The sequence below is a fragment of the Poecilia formosa genome, unplaced genomic scaffold, assembly GCF_000485575.1.
Source record: "Poecilia formosa unplaced genomic scaffold, Poecilia_formosa-5.1.2 Scaffold14, whole genome shotgun sequence".
NCBI classification, from domain to species: Eukaryota; Metazoa; Chordata; class Actinopteri; order Cyprinodontiformes; family Poeciliidae; genus Poecilia; species Poecilia formosa.
The window spans coordinates 1418066-1432250 of NW_006799953.1; the positions used below are offsets into that span (position 1 = coordinate 1418066).

The 14185-nt window shown below is 39.8% G+C and overlaps 3 protein-coding genes across 3 annotated transcripts; 1 reads left to right on the plus strand and 2 right to left on the minus strand.

The window, feature by feature from the left end:
• The first annotated feature begins 753 nt into the window (after positions 1–753).
• On the plus strand, positions 754–5964 carry gng3 (guanine nucleotide binding protein (G protein), gamma 3). The gene is made up of 3 exons (XM_007545869.2): positions 754–1046; positions 1664–1763; positions 4746–5964. The coding sequence occupies exons 2-3, from the start codon at positions 1665–1667 to the stop codon at positions 4872–4874; spliced, it is 228 nt and encodes a 75-aa protein (XP_007545931.1). The 5' UTR covers positions 754–1046; position 1664; the 3' UTR covers positions 4875–5964.
• Positions 5965–6175: 211 nt separating this feature from the next.
• Positions 6176–9378, minus strand: banf1 (barrier to autointegration nuclear assembly factor 1). Its single transcript, XM_007545870.2, has 3 exons — positions 9271–9378; positions 8261–8413; positions 6176–7461 (listed from the first exon to the last, which is right to left on the minus strand). The coding sequence occupies exons 2-3, from the start codon at positions 8384–8386 to the stop codon at positions 7315–7317; spliced, it is 273 nt and encodes a 90-aa protein (XP_007545932.1). The 5' UTR covers positions 8387–8413; positions 9271–9378; the 3' UTR covers positions 6176–7314.
• A 1488-nt stretch (positions 9379–10866) lies between these two features.
• prdx5 (peroxiredoxin 5) lies at positions 10867–13744 on the minus strand. Its single transcript, XM_007545871.2, has 6 exons — positions 13430–13744; positions 12278–12412; positions 12054–12185; positions 11930–11968; positions 11784–11848; positions 10867–11221 (listed from the first exon to the last, which is right to left on the minus strand). Exons 1-6 carry the CDS (start codon positions 13523–13525, stop codon positions 11116–11118), a joined length of 573 nt encoding a protein of 190 aa, XP_007545933.1. The 5' UTR covers positions 13526–13744; the 3' UTR covers positions 10867–11115.
• Between the last annotated feature and the right edge of the window lie 441 nt (positions 13745–14185).

Here is a 14185-nt window from a genome sequence, read left to right on the forward strand (position 1 = left end):
CCGGAAAACCGGAGTGCGGGTCGGGATCACTGCGCCATTAAAGAAGAGGAAACAAAGATGGCGTAGAACATTTTTCGGAAGGAAAAGAATGTGGTATTTTCGTCTCCCAGGCTTTTCCTGTCGGCTTTGCTGTTGTGTAAAATGTATAGCGAATTATTTATTGAACAATCTAGTCCAGATGCATTCAAGTACATTTATTTAACATCGACAAAGAAGCGAAGCGTATCGACGTGTGCCTGTGGACATCTTTGCTCTACAGGGTGTTTGGTCTGAGAGCATCCTGAAAACATACACCTGCTCTGACGTTTCATTTATTCTTCGTCCATCGCCCTCATATGGCAAAAGGGAAACAAAACGATTTTATTTTGTTTCCAGATGGGGCTAATTTAAAGAACGCAGAAAACCTACGAATCTTTAACATGATTGCAAGCCACTAAACCAGACTGCAGCAGTCCCCATGGCAACGGAGGAGAGGGTGGGCATCACAAATCTCTCAGGAGCACAATACCAATCAGGTCTGTGGAGAGGGGTGGGGGAGGGGGGGCTCATTTCATACAATAATTTATTTTGTAAAAAAAAAAAAAAAAAAAAAAAAAAAAAAATAAAAAATATAATCACCTCTGATATTTATTTGAATATTATAATCTGAGAGAATCCAGCACACGGATATGGTGCAGTCCACCCACATAGGAGAACCACCACCGGTGGCATACAAACCCCCCCTCACCCGCACCTCCCTCCATCTGGTAGCTACCATTCACGGCTGAGGGGTGGAGAGAAGAGGGGGGGGTGATCCCATCCATCCATCCACCACAAATCTAGTGCTCACTGTGGCAGAATTGCAGTGCACTGGACTGTACAGAGTAGGGTGCCATCCAAGGCTGGTAGTCTGTGAGGGGTGGGGTTCGGCTACACTGATACCACCAAAGAACAGAAGCTGACAGAGGAAGAACACGGAGAGGCGGAAAAAGACAGGCGAACATAAAGAGAGAGAGCGAGAGAGAGAAGAGGGGGGAAGATTGCACCTGAAGAGGAATATCATACGGGTAAGGAGGGAAAAAAGGGGGGATGGTGGGAAGGAGAGGGGAGAAGACAATGAGGAAAGCTCCAGAATAAAAGAAGCAGATTTGCTCTTTTCTCTGCTCTGCTTTTATTTTCTGTTCCCTGTTCGTAACCCATCTGACTTGATCTCTGTTTTTTTTGTTTTTTGATTTCGTACAAAGTCCTCGTCTCGTACTTGTCTTCATGGCTTCAGTTATCTGCTCCTGGCATTTCGTCTCTCTACGGCTTTTCCTGGACAGACTGGAGGGGGAGAAATAGTGGGCCATGTCGAATAGACTTGCCCACTTGGCCCACTTTATGCTCCTTTTGCCTTATCAAAGAAAGACGCTGCCTTTTGTCTCTAACAAATAACATAACAAATCAGCCGTGATGAGTTTGTGACACAATACTGACAGATACTCAGACTTCTGGATAAGTGACAGTCAGGCTTGAAGCTCGCTTTGCAACCAGAGCCATTTAGCTCCACTGTCTCTTCGGTAAGATCTTATAGCCAGCTACATAGTCGTGCATCGCTGTGTATTCGGCTCGAAAGCGAGCAGCAGGGCACTAACGAGACTAATGTATTGAGCCAAACCACAAATGTTGCTGTTTCTGTGGCCAGGATGAAAGGAGACACCCCAGTGAACAGCACCATGAGTGTCGGCCAGGCCAGGAAGCTGGTGGAGCAGCTGAAGATTGAGGCTAGTTTCTGCAGGATAAAGGTAAAATCACCTGCTACCCACACATATGCAGTGTTGTGAAAGGCAGCATATATATATTGGCTGCCTTGTACAGATTTCTTCTATGTTTGCTGTTTTTTTGTTGTCACACTTCAGTTAATGGATGGATTTAGAGCGAGTGAATAGAAGCTACAAACAGTCAATCTGGTCCTATGTTAAAATTGAACTTTCTCAGTAACGAATGTGATTTTTGTTTTTTTTTTTAAAGTAATCCTACTAGGTAGCTACTACCCTGTACAGTCAAGAAATCCCCTATAGTCTGCCTGACAACATGAAGTAGGACCAGATCTGTAGAAATTCATGAGTAGATGAGAAAACTAACTTACTGACATCATTACAAATCCATTTCTGAGGCGTTGTGAATTCCAGTCAACCACAGTGAGAGCCATTATCAGCAAGTGGATAAATGACAGAACAGCAGTGAATGTTGGGAAGGAATGGCTGGTCAATCCGTGATTACAGCAGAGCGCTATAGGCGGCACATGCGGAGGCTCACAAAGGAACCCAGAAGAACATCTGAGGCTTCATGATGCATGAAAAAAATAAAAATAAAACTGGGTGAGTCTCAAGGTCAAAACCAATACTGAACAAACAGTAAAAGGCATTTACCACAAAACATCTTGATGATCTCCAAGACCTTCTGGGAAAACATCCAGTAGAATTACGAAAGTGTGTTTCTTGTTTTCATGCACAGCACTACAGAAAAGAAAAGTGGCCTAGTCAAAGTCAAATCCTCAAGACTCGCTACCAGTAACAACAAAGCCGTGTTGGCAGATCTAAGGTTGACGCAATTCAACAAGTTAATCGGTTCAGGAGGCAGTTACATTTTCCGCATCGGGTCAGATTGATTTGGAAAGCTTTTTGTTATTAGATAAAAATCACAATATGTTTTAATAATCCGAAACATTAAAATGTGAAAAAACTGAAGAGATCTGAAAGGGGAAATTATTTTTTTCCCCAACTCGTTATGTCAGTGTAAAACTTTATGAGCTAATTAGAGGAAGACGGACATAGCAGCCCACTGGAATGTTTTTCAGTGGTTTTGGCTCAAAAAGACGTTTTAAAACTCTAAAACAAATCATAAGTGCAGAACTATAAAATCGACGGATAAATCCAAAATAAATGCAACGATTTCACCAACCTTCTGTTATGTTTTATAAAACCACAGCTTATTCTTACACAGAGCTTCAACTTAGAGAAAAGAGCCACATTTTAACATCGACGTTAATATCCCGCTAATAAAAGATTCACTGCAAAAATGGAGGTTTTAAGAAGGAAATGCAGAAATAATTGTGGGGTTTTTTTCCCTTACTGTCCTTCCCACATAGTCACACTCATTCAACTATGAAACCATAGTTGAATGAGTGTGTACGAGTGCAGCTCAGGTTAAAGTAAGCGCTGCCTTTTCATGAGCGAAATTTGTGCCACGTAATGCGAGCAAAGAAAAAACAAAAAAAAAATCCAGCATGAAAAGCCAAGGATGCCGGCAGAACGGGGCTCCGGACTTGATGCTTTTCATTATTCCGAGTTATTATTAGGGCCATACACACAGTGTGTGCAATGACGCGTGGTGAACCTCGGCTGGAGACGGACAGATGAGTACATTTTCCTCAAACAGTAGGCGACCGCAAGATGGTTCACAAAGAAAGAGAGCAGAGCTCGGGGACAGAAACCGAGGGAATCAGACGGAGAAGCGTCCCTGCTGAAGCTCTGGGCCAACAGACCTTATCTCAGCAGAGCTCTGCAGAAATGTTCAAACTTCTTGAAGATGATTTTTATTATTATTATTATTATTACTGAGATCGGGAAGAACGTAATTGTTAATAGAAACCCCCAAGTGTTGGAGACATGCTGAAGAAGGTGAGATGAAACTGAAGTGATTTTGTTTGCCTACGTGCAAAACGTGACAGAAAACGAACTTCTCCTCCTCATCCCCTGAAACGTGACGCTTTACTCGAGAATGAGCCGGAAATCTGGTTAGAGTCAAACCAGTTGGAGTCAGCTGTGGATTTGAGTCTAGGGTTGAACGTGAAGCCAGAGTTACAGATGGTTCAAATCCACATGTCTGCGTTGGAGAATCCATGAAAAGAATTGAAAGCCACTTTTACAAACAATCCCTAAATAGTCTGACCGAGCTTGAGCCGTCTGAGTTCAGCATACAAATATTCGTTGTCGCACAGATTTTTATTTGTAAAAAAAAGAAATATGTGAAAACGGTATATCCTTTCCCTGTGTTGGCCTGTCACATGCCTGGTTGTAGTATAGCAAAATGTGCAAGTAGTTCATGGATTGCGAAAAGTGTGGCGGGAATTCTTCACAGCTCCCAACATTCCCGTTAGCCAGGAAGGTAAACCAAACAAATGGGTTCCAGAAGTGGGACATTAAAAAACAGAAGAAAAATCAAATGGAGGAACTAAAATGATGAAAGGGTAAAGGTCATGTGGATAAGCGGAGGTGTGATGTCTTTTTTTTATTTGCCCTGCTAGCTAGCCTTAGATAATTGTCATTTAGCTGTAATTTATTTGTCTTCATCTTTAGTCTTTGCTTCAGGAAACAGTTCCAACACAAAATGAACGAGTCCCATGTGACTGAGCGAGCAAGCAGTCTGCGCTGCCATGGGAATAACTGACCGACTTCAGACCCGTTATGGATTGTTGTTTTTCTTATACACAAGAACCTTAAGTTGTGTCATTTTAACCTGTTTTACTTGTGGCATTTTAGGGTTGAGAACCTCTTCCTTTTAGCTTTATAACCTGGTTTCCAGGTCTTCACTCCCACATGCAGCTGATTGAAACACCAGCCACCTCCTTTAAATCTCGTCTGTCCACAAGCACATTCCAGCTGTAGACGGAAATCACTTCTGACGATGCCACACCCATTCCTGCTCGTCTTTCAGTCAACAAGTGACTTTTTTTTTTTTTACAAAGACATTTCTAACGATGTTCCGATCGTCTTTGTTTACAGGTTTCGAAGGCGGCGGCCGACCTGATGGCATACTGCGACGCGCACGCCTGCGATGACCCCCTGATCACCCCGGTGCCCACCTCAGAAAACCCTTTCAGGGAGAAGAAGTTCTTCTGTGCTCTGCTTTGAGACAAATCAGGGATTGTTGTTGATTCAAAGTACAACTGTACAGTATGTATGTACATGTATGTACAGCGCATACATGTACTTCCTACTCAAACAAGACGTTGGTGTACTATAGTAGCCTCACATAAAAAAAAAGCTGCCAATGTACATTTAAGAGTCATCTACAAAATGTCTTGGTCTAAATTTCTTGAATCTGGGAAATTTGTACAAAGGGAGAAAAAAAAAGGATTTGAGTCAAAAAATGTGAACATAATAAAGATCATGAAGATGCTATAAAATCCTAAGCGGAAAAACTGTCATCTGATTTCAGACACGTATATCTCATGCTCGAAGAAGCTACAAGTAACTGCTAAAATGGACAAAATATTCATCGAATATTATTTTTGAATTGTTGTAACATGTCATAATTCAGTTTATAGCTTTCAGTGGTGCTATATGTTCAGAAATTACAGGTGAAGTTTGACATTTACCCTCTAAAAATTTGTTTTACTTTGGTGGTTTCTCATGTATGCTGATGATATTGAGCTTTTTCTACCAGAAGGTCAACCTTCACGTTTTGGTATTTTGGCAGTTACCTGTACCAGTTAAAGACAACAGCTGTATATGAACTTCAACATATAATTTATCAGTTTTGTCAAGATTTAACCTTACACTCATTTATAGTATCGCCGTGGCGTGGATGTTGAAGCATATGTGTGTGTGTGTGTGTGTGTGTGTGTGTAAGGCTAGGTGCTACTGTGGAAGCTAAGCAACAAGTCCAAGTATTTGAGCACTGTAAATTGGAGATTTTATAGCTCGATAGCACACCGACCCCATTGCAGCTCACTCCAGCGATTATTTAAGGACATTTGACGTATACTCGAAGAAGCAAACATCAGCTATTACATTAACTCTGTCGTGTATGAATAATTTTCTATTTCTTTAGAGCACAAAGCAGCTGCAGCAGTTACGGCGTACTTTTGCAGACGGGTGTGTGTGGCCATCTAGATGAGAGACGTTCCTGTGCAGAGAGCCCGCCTCTTCCAAAGTGTTTTTAATGGTGTTCATGTAACAGGCTACTTATGTTTTAAATCCCTGCGTTAAAAAAAAAAAATCAAAATTATCTCTGGCATCTGGAATTTTGTGACCATCCCTTGCATTGTCAGTACCTTGCAAAACATCGAATCTGGAAAGAAAAAAAAAAAAAAGTGGCAGAAAATCTTACCCTGGAAAATGAAGCACTGAAACAATAAAACTTCCTGTCATCAAAGATGAACTCTCTCTTGTGATTTTTTTAAGTGAACATAAAACCACAGATGTGCTTGAATGTGACACATGCAGTTTATTGTTTTATAATAAACACAATAGAAAAGCTGAAGTTTTCACAGTACGGATGAAAACACGTGGGCCAGTGTTTTTTTTGTTTATATATAAACGAAGGAACTGCAGTGACTCGGGTCAAAGCTGTTCCTGATACAGATTAGAGAGTGTTATCAGATTTAAATACAACAGCATGCTTTAAGGCATCTGATGACTTCATATACAGGTGAAACATAAAAGTGGATGTGAATAACCACTTAAAAGCACAGCAACACACTTTATTTAGAAGTCTGGTAATGTAGCTTACGTCTCAACAGTATCTCATGTACATTCCCATGTTCAGCTCCAGAGAGAGAGACCTTAAATCAGATCTGCTGTGGTCTAATTGTGATGTTGTTCCAGGAACAGCAGCTTCTACACGTATTTTCAATATCACTACAATAAGAAGAATCGCTTTTATTCTCAGCAAAATGCTACATGCTCTGCGAAACCCTTCAAACGCGACGCAGTCTGTGGTGGATTACAGCACAACGTTGGTAAGAAAATGGAGCGAGTACGCTGAGAACTGGAGGTGAATAGAGATAGTTGTCTGAACCCTAAACCTTTACTGAACTAGTAAAGCAAAGTATTTTTTATTTTTGCTTTTAGATGTGAGAATACAACAGCAGATTATCAGTTGAATTTACATTTGGGGACATCCGAGCCAAGTGATCAGGCTAAAGGTCGACATTCATAAACAGATCTTTTATTCAGATAATTATAAAACACAGTTGTGACATTTAAAAGGCCCTACCTAGACCATAACAAGCACAAATGCAACCTGACTTATCAGTAGCCCACAAGCAAAAGGAGAAGTCGGTGTTCTATTCTTTCCAGCTGAAATTTATCCATTAGTTTTGCATAATAAGGAAATTACCAGTGAGTAAACATTGCAAGCTGCCATTATTGTATAGCTTACAAGCTTGGTGAGAAAAGTAATGAAAGAAGGAGCTCTAATCTGAATGAATGGCATGTAAAAGAGCACACGTCACTTTACTTATTTTGTGAAAACTACTGAATACTTGTGACTGAACTGACTGCTGAAGAGGAAATGTACATTTCAGACTTCACAAGTTAGAAAAACAACATGATTGGCAACCGGGGCTTATAGGAAGGCGTCGCACCATTCCTTAAGACAGCCATAGCAGTCGCGCTGCTGCTTGGCGTTTGCTCCACATGTATCTTTGAGCCAGTCCCGGAAAAGCTCCTCATCTTTCTTCAGAACCAGGAACTGCCCAAGGACAACGTAGGCCTACAGGAAGAAGAGGAAGAATAGGACATTATTGATTAAAAGAACTGCAGTAACCTTTCAACATAGAGAGAAACGTGTTGTTAAGCCACTGAACTTCGAAAAGCTGCTCTGGCTACCATTGATCCGCGCCTCTGCTGTAGTGTTAACAGATTGTTCAATGTGGCAGCGGAAAGGCAAAGCTAGCTGGCGTTTTACCAACTTTGTATCAAACCGAAAATGAAAGACAAGAATCTTTCACGTCTAAACTAGTTTGTCACTACCCAGGAAATTCTATAAAATATATCAAAACCAATAAAACTGAAACTGTAATGAAGTTCTGCATATTTTTATGCAAAAAATAAAAAATAAAAAAATACAAATCTGGAGCTCTAAGTCATCTTTTCTGTGTTGGAGCGCAGCTTTCCTTTTATGTTAACCCATATGTTATGATTTATTTATTTTTTACTTTTTGTCAAAAACCAAATAAAGCTTAGGGTCATATGCTTTATATATACACACACACATATATATATATATATATATATATATATATATATATATAAAATTCCTTTCTTTTCAATCAAAACGTACAAAACTTCCTCTATTTTATAATAACAGTAAATTATATAATCAGTCGAAATCCGGACAGGCAAGTCAGACCTGAAACAAAACAGGTCACTGACCTCTGACCCTTTATCAATTCACCCAACATACATATGTGTACATATAGTACAAGTGTACATATGTTCACTTCATAAACTGTGACATGAAATATATATATATTTTTTTTCTAAATGTACAAAGAAATAAAAAGACAGACCTTATCAAAACCCTTTTCCTCCAGCTTCCCTCCAAGGACTTCTCCGATGCCGGCTAGAGCCATCACAGGTTTCTCACCCATGGGCTCAGCCACGAACTCCTTATGCTTTTGGGAGGTTGAAGACATGGCTGTGTCAAAGATCCAAGGGCTGAGCTGCAACATGAAGGATCACAAAATAATCCGGGCAATAGCAAATGACATAATTATAATTTATTTATTTATTTATTTTAAAAAAAACACAACAACAACAACATATAGCTACCTTTTTAACTGCGTTTTTGGTCAACAATATTTTGCTGGTATGACAAGGTATTTCTTTACACCAAATTATTTCAGCTATATAAACACAAATGTATTCAACTCCATCTAAAAGAAATACTTCCCAACACGTGTTGAGTTGAGTAAATAATATAGGAAATAAGTAACTACCAAATAGCTAGTATGTCTTAAACTGTAATCGGAGCTTAATCGATATCAAGATTGTTTTGATTGTCCTTGCTAATCAGGTTTACGCAAACGTTGTGCATCAAATGAAGAGCAAAGTTTACTGCAAGCTTCACGTAATGCTAGTTATGTTCGTTCCTGACCCATAATAAGGAATCTAGTCTCATCATAGTGGAAAATCTATCGTGTATTTGTTAGAAAGCTCGCGCTCCAGAGACAGCCGTGAAATGGGCGCGCAACGCCAACATTTGTCACAATGACCGGACTTTCACTGCTAGCTGCACATTCCATTAAAAAACCTCTGACCCAAAAATCCTGCAAGGCCAGAGGGTGCGAGCCACTTCCAAACATTGCGCAATCCATTAAAAAATCTCCGAGGAAGCTTCAGGTTTGAAATTAGCGCTACTCAGACATGATGTAGCTCAAATTGAAGGCGCCTTAAGACTAAAACAACAACAACGTTTCTCAGCTTGTTTTCCTTCTCTTTGTTGCTTACTATAATCTACCGCTCTGTAATACTTACAGTAAATTTACAGCTACAGAATATGGCAGCGTGAAAAACGTACCTTTCAGCGTCCAGTTCAAAATAAATGAAACCGTAACTGAGCAGCTATTTGGTTTCTGTTTCCACCGGCACCCACAATGCATTGCGCCCGCGCCAGCACGTCATTACTTTGAGGGAACTATTTGCCCTGCGCGTGACCTGGCAGGCGCAAGATATTAAAACGTAAAAGTTTTTTGACGTGACTTCGACAGAGGGTCATCATTAACATAGGCATGTATTGTTGATTTTGAGCTAACAGATATATAATGAATGGCTTTTTTTTAAATTACAGTCAAATCAAATGAATGTGAAAAATAAGAGTTAGTTCTGTAATTGCCTGAAGTAAATGCTTTAGGATTTTTTGTTTTCTTTTCCCCTTTACTGCAGCATTCTTGGAGAGACAGGAAAGACAGGACCTTATAAAGCAATGTATCTCTACCTCGTGTAATGTTTATGTTTCATACATCTTTCTACGATATTACCATTACTGATGTCACATTTAACTATTTCTTTGTAGAATATCTTTTTTTGTTGCCATGTTGGTAACTCCTTTGTGTCTATGAATGTCTTTTAAAGGATTCAGTCGCTTGATTTGTACATTAGTCAGTAAATTTAAATCATGTAGAAATAATTTGCTTCGACATTAATTGCGCTCTAGAACCACAACTGTCTTTTGGACCTTCCACAATGGCTTTTACTAACTCTGGTTAAAAAATTATTACAAATTATATAATCCCAAAAGCAGGTTTTAGCTTTTTTCATGGAATAACTGCATTTAATTTGACACCAAAAGTACCAGTAATATATTTGCGGATCTATTTTTCTTGTCATTAAATTAGAAACTGTGCTTTTTCTTTTGTTACATAAATCTGCACAAATTATATTCCACATAGAAGAAAATGGATCAATGCTCCTTTTTCAAAGGTTACATCTTTTTTCTTTATTTTAAATCCTAAACCCAGAAATAAAATTATGGTTCCATAAGACATTTCTCACAGTAGACATGTAACAACAATTGTAAGGTGCCTTTTCCCAAAAAGGTCAGGTAATAGTTGCAACTCTAGGTGAGCTTTATTCAGATGGACTGAAGGTAAAAATGTCTCTCTGGTTTATAAAAGTTGCAGACACCTGACGTGGACAATCCAAAAAGTACCCAGTGTTTTCAATTTTAAAAGAAAAGCTTCTTGAAAATAAGTAGAAGAAAGCCACGAGAAAATGCTAGCTGTAGAACCCACGTCCTTTAAGCAAAAAACTAAAGCAGTTCCACCTTTTGTAGGTTTTGCATCTGCATTAACAGACAATTTATAATTTATAGAGGAGATTAAAAAACAAAGTCTGGAAAGCTAAGCAGAGTCTTAAGATAAAAGACGAATACTTTCTTTCTCTCAACATTAACTCTGCAGAATACTAAAGCGACCATTTCAGGAGGCTCAGTTTTTATCACAGACTAACCCACACCTGTTTAGAGTTTGCAAACAAATCAGCATGAATTTGAAGAAATGCCTGAAAGCTCTCTGGAACTGAAAGTGAAATGTTCGAAGCAGGCGTAGAGTTTGAAATCTAAAATTAACAAGCGAAATTATTTCTCTTAACGGAAAACGAATAAGTAAAGCACACATTGAGGAAAATAATGACGTTTATTAAGATTTAAGTAAGAGTATACAAGGGCTAATGGGTTGTGCAAGGAATTGCTCTCAGCGTCAATATTGTGCGCATTAATCACCTTCCTCCTGACACCTGTGACCAGCGTTTGCAACCGTCTTTGGGAAGAGAGCCGTGGTCGAGTCGGCAGGAGGCGAGCTTCGTTTGTACAACTTTCAGAGCAGCCGCTGGAGAGGAGCTGGATTTAAAAAGCTACAGCAGCGGCCTACAGCTCGGCGAGAACGTTGGAGGAGAGGCTGCAGGTCAGCCCAGTGCCGTCCGGCTCCACGTTGATCTTCTTCACCACTCCGTCTTCCACCAGCATCGCGTATCTGAAACGGATTATTCAGAATACGAGGGATTCAGATCATAATCGGCACAGCGAGTAAGTAAGTAGCCATCTCTGAAAACAACCACAATTACAGCTTTAAAAACTTTCGATTTTTGAATCGAACGTTTTAAAACTCTTTGAAACTTTTGAAATCTGTACCAGATTTATTTCGGTACATTCACAAATACAAACATTTTAAGTGTTTTGCGGTTAGCTATATTTATAACTTTATACATTTTGTACTTGCCAAGTAAGGAGTATCTTACACTCATAGTCTAAGATACATCAGATTATTTTAAACTACACTTTATTGACTTTCATTAAATTCCTAAAACAGAGGTTTTATTGATTTCTTTTGTTGTTTTAGGTCCAATTTAACAACTTCACTGGGTTACTATTTATTAGAAAATGTAAAAAAAAACAAAAAAAAACTGTAACAATAGTAAAGGGCATGAAACCTTATTAAGACAATATAGAGAAACCTTAAGTTCAGAAACATTCAGAACTAAATTAAACTGTAATTGTGGCATTAAAATCACACTCATAGGTATAACAATGCTTACCTCTTGGAGCGTTTGTTGCCCAGTACCTGCACAATCGTATCGCTGTCGAGCAGCAGGTCGACCGCCTAATGAGCACAAACAGGAAGAGCTGATGAGTACAAAGACTGTGAACTAAACTGGCATATAGGGGTCATTTATTTTTTTACCTTTGCAAATGCACCAGTGGGATCAGCCAGCATTCGAACCTACAGAGAAAGAAAAGAAAACAAATGAATAAACACTTCTCCACACTCGAAGCATGCATTTTGCATATTTCTATCCGATGTATACCTTTCCGTCCGCTCCATGCTCCTTTCCCCATGCAGCCATGACAAATGCATCATTGACAGAGATGCACGCCACCTCCTGTATACCTTTACTCCTCAACTCCTGGGCTTGCTGCACGAAGCCTGGAAGGTGAGTCTGCAGGCAGCAGAGAAAGAATGAGGGTGGCTGATGAAAAGGTGAGCGTGTGGAGGAGGGGCAAGCGGAGTCACCGGCGGGGGGGGCCACACCTTAGAGCAGCCGGGGGTAAAGGCTCCGGGTACGGCGAAGAGGACTCCTTTTTTCCCCTTAAACAGCTGATCCATGGACACTTTGTTTCCTGGTTCACCCTCCTGGACCTCCACTGCAGGAAGAGCTTCTCCAACCTGACCGAGATCAGGACAAGAAAGATGATTAAAAATTGTCCTACAGTAACGCCGTTTTTTTTTTGTTTTTTTTTAAATGTTCACTTTATTTTTTTTCCATACCAGCTAGTAGCATTTATTTTTGCAATTTAAGCTAATTTTTCATTTTTAATTTGCTAAAAAAAAAACATTTTCATTTCTCAGCTTTCAAATAAATCTTCTAATGGAGCACAGATGAATCTGAACACAAAGGAAGATGGATCTGCATTTGACTATTTCATAGTATTAGACTGAAGTTAACTCAATTTGGACTCATACTATAGTAAACCTGTATGACCTAGACTATATAAATAAGTTACACGGAATCTGACATGGATTAATAAGTAGCTGTTTGTCTTTTATACCTGATTTTATTGGTGAGATAAATATCTTTACTGACAGAAATTTTGGTTATTCCAAAATACGCAAATACCGATTAAAGGCCACAAGATGGAGACAAATCACCATACTTACAAATTATATATTTATTTATTAATTTTCTTGACATTTTCAAAGAGTGCAGCGAACGTAAACGTTTAAAGTTGAAAAACACAGGTTGACTCATGCACATAATTATTTGCCCTCCATACAAGCACAAGCAACTTGACAAAGCAGAATGAGGAAGAGGAATGAAGAGCGAAAAGACTTATATGTGAATAAATCCCTTCTGTTCTGCACCAGGAATATCTTTTAATGAGTAAAATGATTTCCAAAATAGTCACAAGGAAGTAGTGTTAACTAAAGAGGCCCTTTATTACCAAATGTTAGGTTTCAGTCGATAGCTCCACGTCGAGCATAACTTGCTGCTGAATGACAGCAAACGGAGCAGTATCCGCCATTCGGCTGTCATGGCGACAATGTGACAGCTGCGCGAGCTACAGCTACACCCCAAAAACAAAGTAAATAGATTTTTTTTTTTTGCAGGGCAATACTTGCTATCCCGTTCGCTAAAGGTCAAAGGGCGTTAATCAAAGCTAACGCTAACTGAAAGTTTGTTACCTTAATCGGCATCTTGGTGACTGGAGAACAGTGCAGCAGTCTGACGCACCGGAGGACTCGGGGGGTTTTAAGGAGAGAACCCGTAATGAAAAACATAATGGCTCCGCTGTAGCTGCGCAGCTAACCGGGGCTAGCGTTGAGGACTGCGTCACGACTGGCGAATTATGCAACGGTGCGTTCAGAGGCACGTCAGACTGATTCTGCTGCCACTCTGTGTTATTTACAGACACAGTACATGCCCGTGGATGTGTCCCACCCAGAGTTTGTCTGAGTACTTAACCTATCTTTCAGGTTCAGGCCTGCTAAATCTGTATCACAGCGCCATCTGCTATAGCAGCCATAAGCTTCAGTGTTTAATAGTGATGCTAATACAGGTTTGTTTGTAGAGCTAATTATCCCTTAGCTACAGTCTCTGCTAAAGGGATCGTGGCCATGGTATCCACAGCTGTTCCTGTCAGCTCAGGTTTGGGCTAGTGGTTAAGGAAACCACTAGCCACGCACACCACAAAACTGGCCTATATGGAACTGTGGCAAAAGTGAAGTACTGCAGTCTACAGTTTCCTACAATCACAGCAGGGGGCATAGCAATCAAGTTGAAATTTGCTCTGGTCAGATGAGACCAAAATTCAACTCTCATCCTAAACAGAGAATCATTACTGTGAAACATGGTGGTGGTAGCATCATGCTATGTGGAGGTTTTACTTAGAGACAGGAAAAGTGGTCAGAGGTGATGGTAAGATGGATGCAGCTAAAATC

Bases quoted from the DNA above. Each gene is read 5' to 3' on its own strand.
- prdx5 (XM_007545871.2), bottom strand. From the start codon at position 13,525: ATGTTTTTCATTACGGGTTCTCTCCTTAAAACCCCCCGAGTCCTCCGG. The intron at 12,413-13,429 runs GTAACAAACTTT...GATCTCGGTCAG, and splicing joins TCACCAAGATGCCGATTAAG to GTTGGAGAAGCTCTTCCTGC. The intron at 11,849-11,929 runs GTAAAAAAATAA...TGTGCTCATTAG, and splicing joins CCACTGGTGCATTTGCAAAG to GCGGTCGACCTGCTGCTCGA.
- banf1 (XM_007545870.2), bottom strand. From the start codon at position 8,386: ATGTCTTCAACCTCCCAAAAGCATAAGGAGTTCGTGGCTGAGCCCATG. The intron at 7,462-8,260 runs GTCTGTCTTTTT...TTCTTCCTGTAG, and splicing joins AGGAAAAGGGTTTTGATAAG to GCCTACGTTGTCCTTGGGCA.
- gng3 (XM_007545869.2), top strand. From the start codon at position 1,665: ATGAAAGGAGACACCCCAGTGAACAGCACCATGAGTGTCGGCCAGGCC. The intron at 1,764-4,745 runs GTAAAATCACCT...CTTTGTTTACAG, and splicing joins CTAGTTTCTGCAGGATAAAG to GTTTCGAAGGCGGCGGCCGA.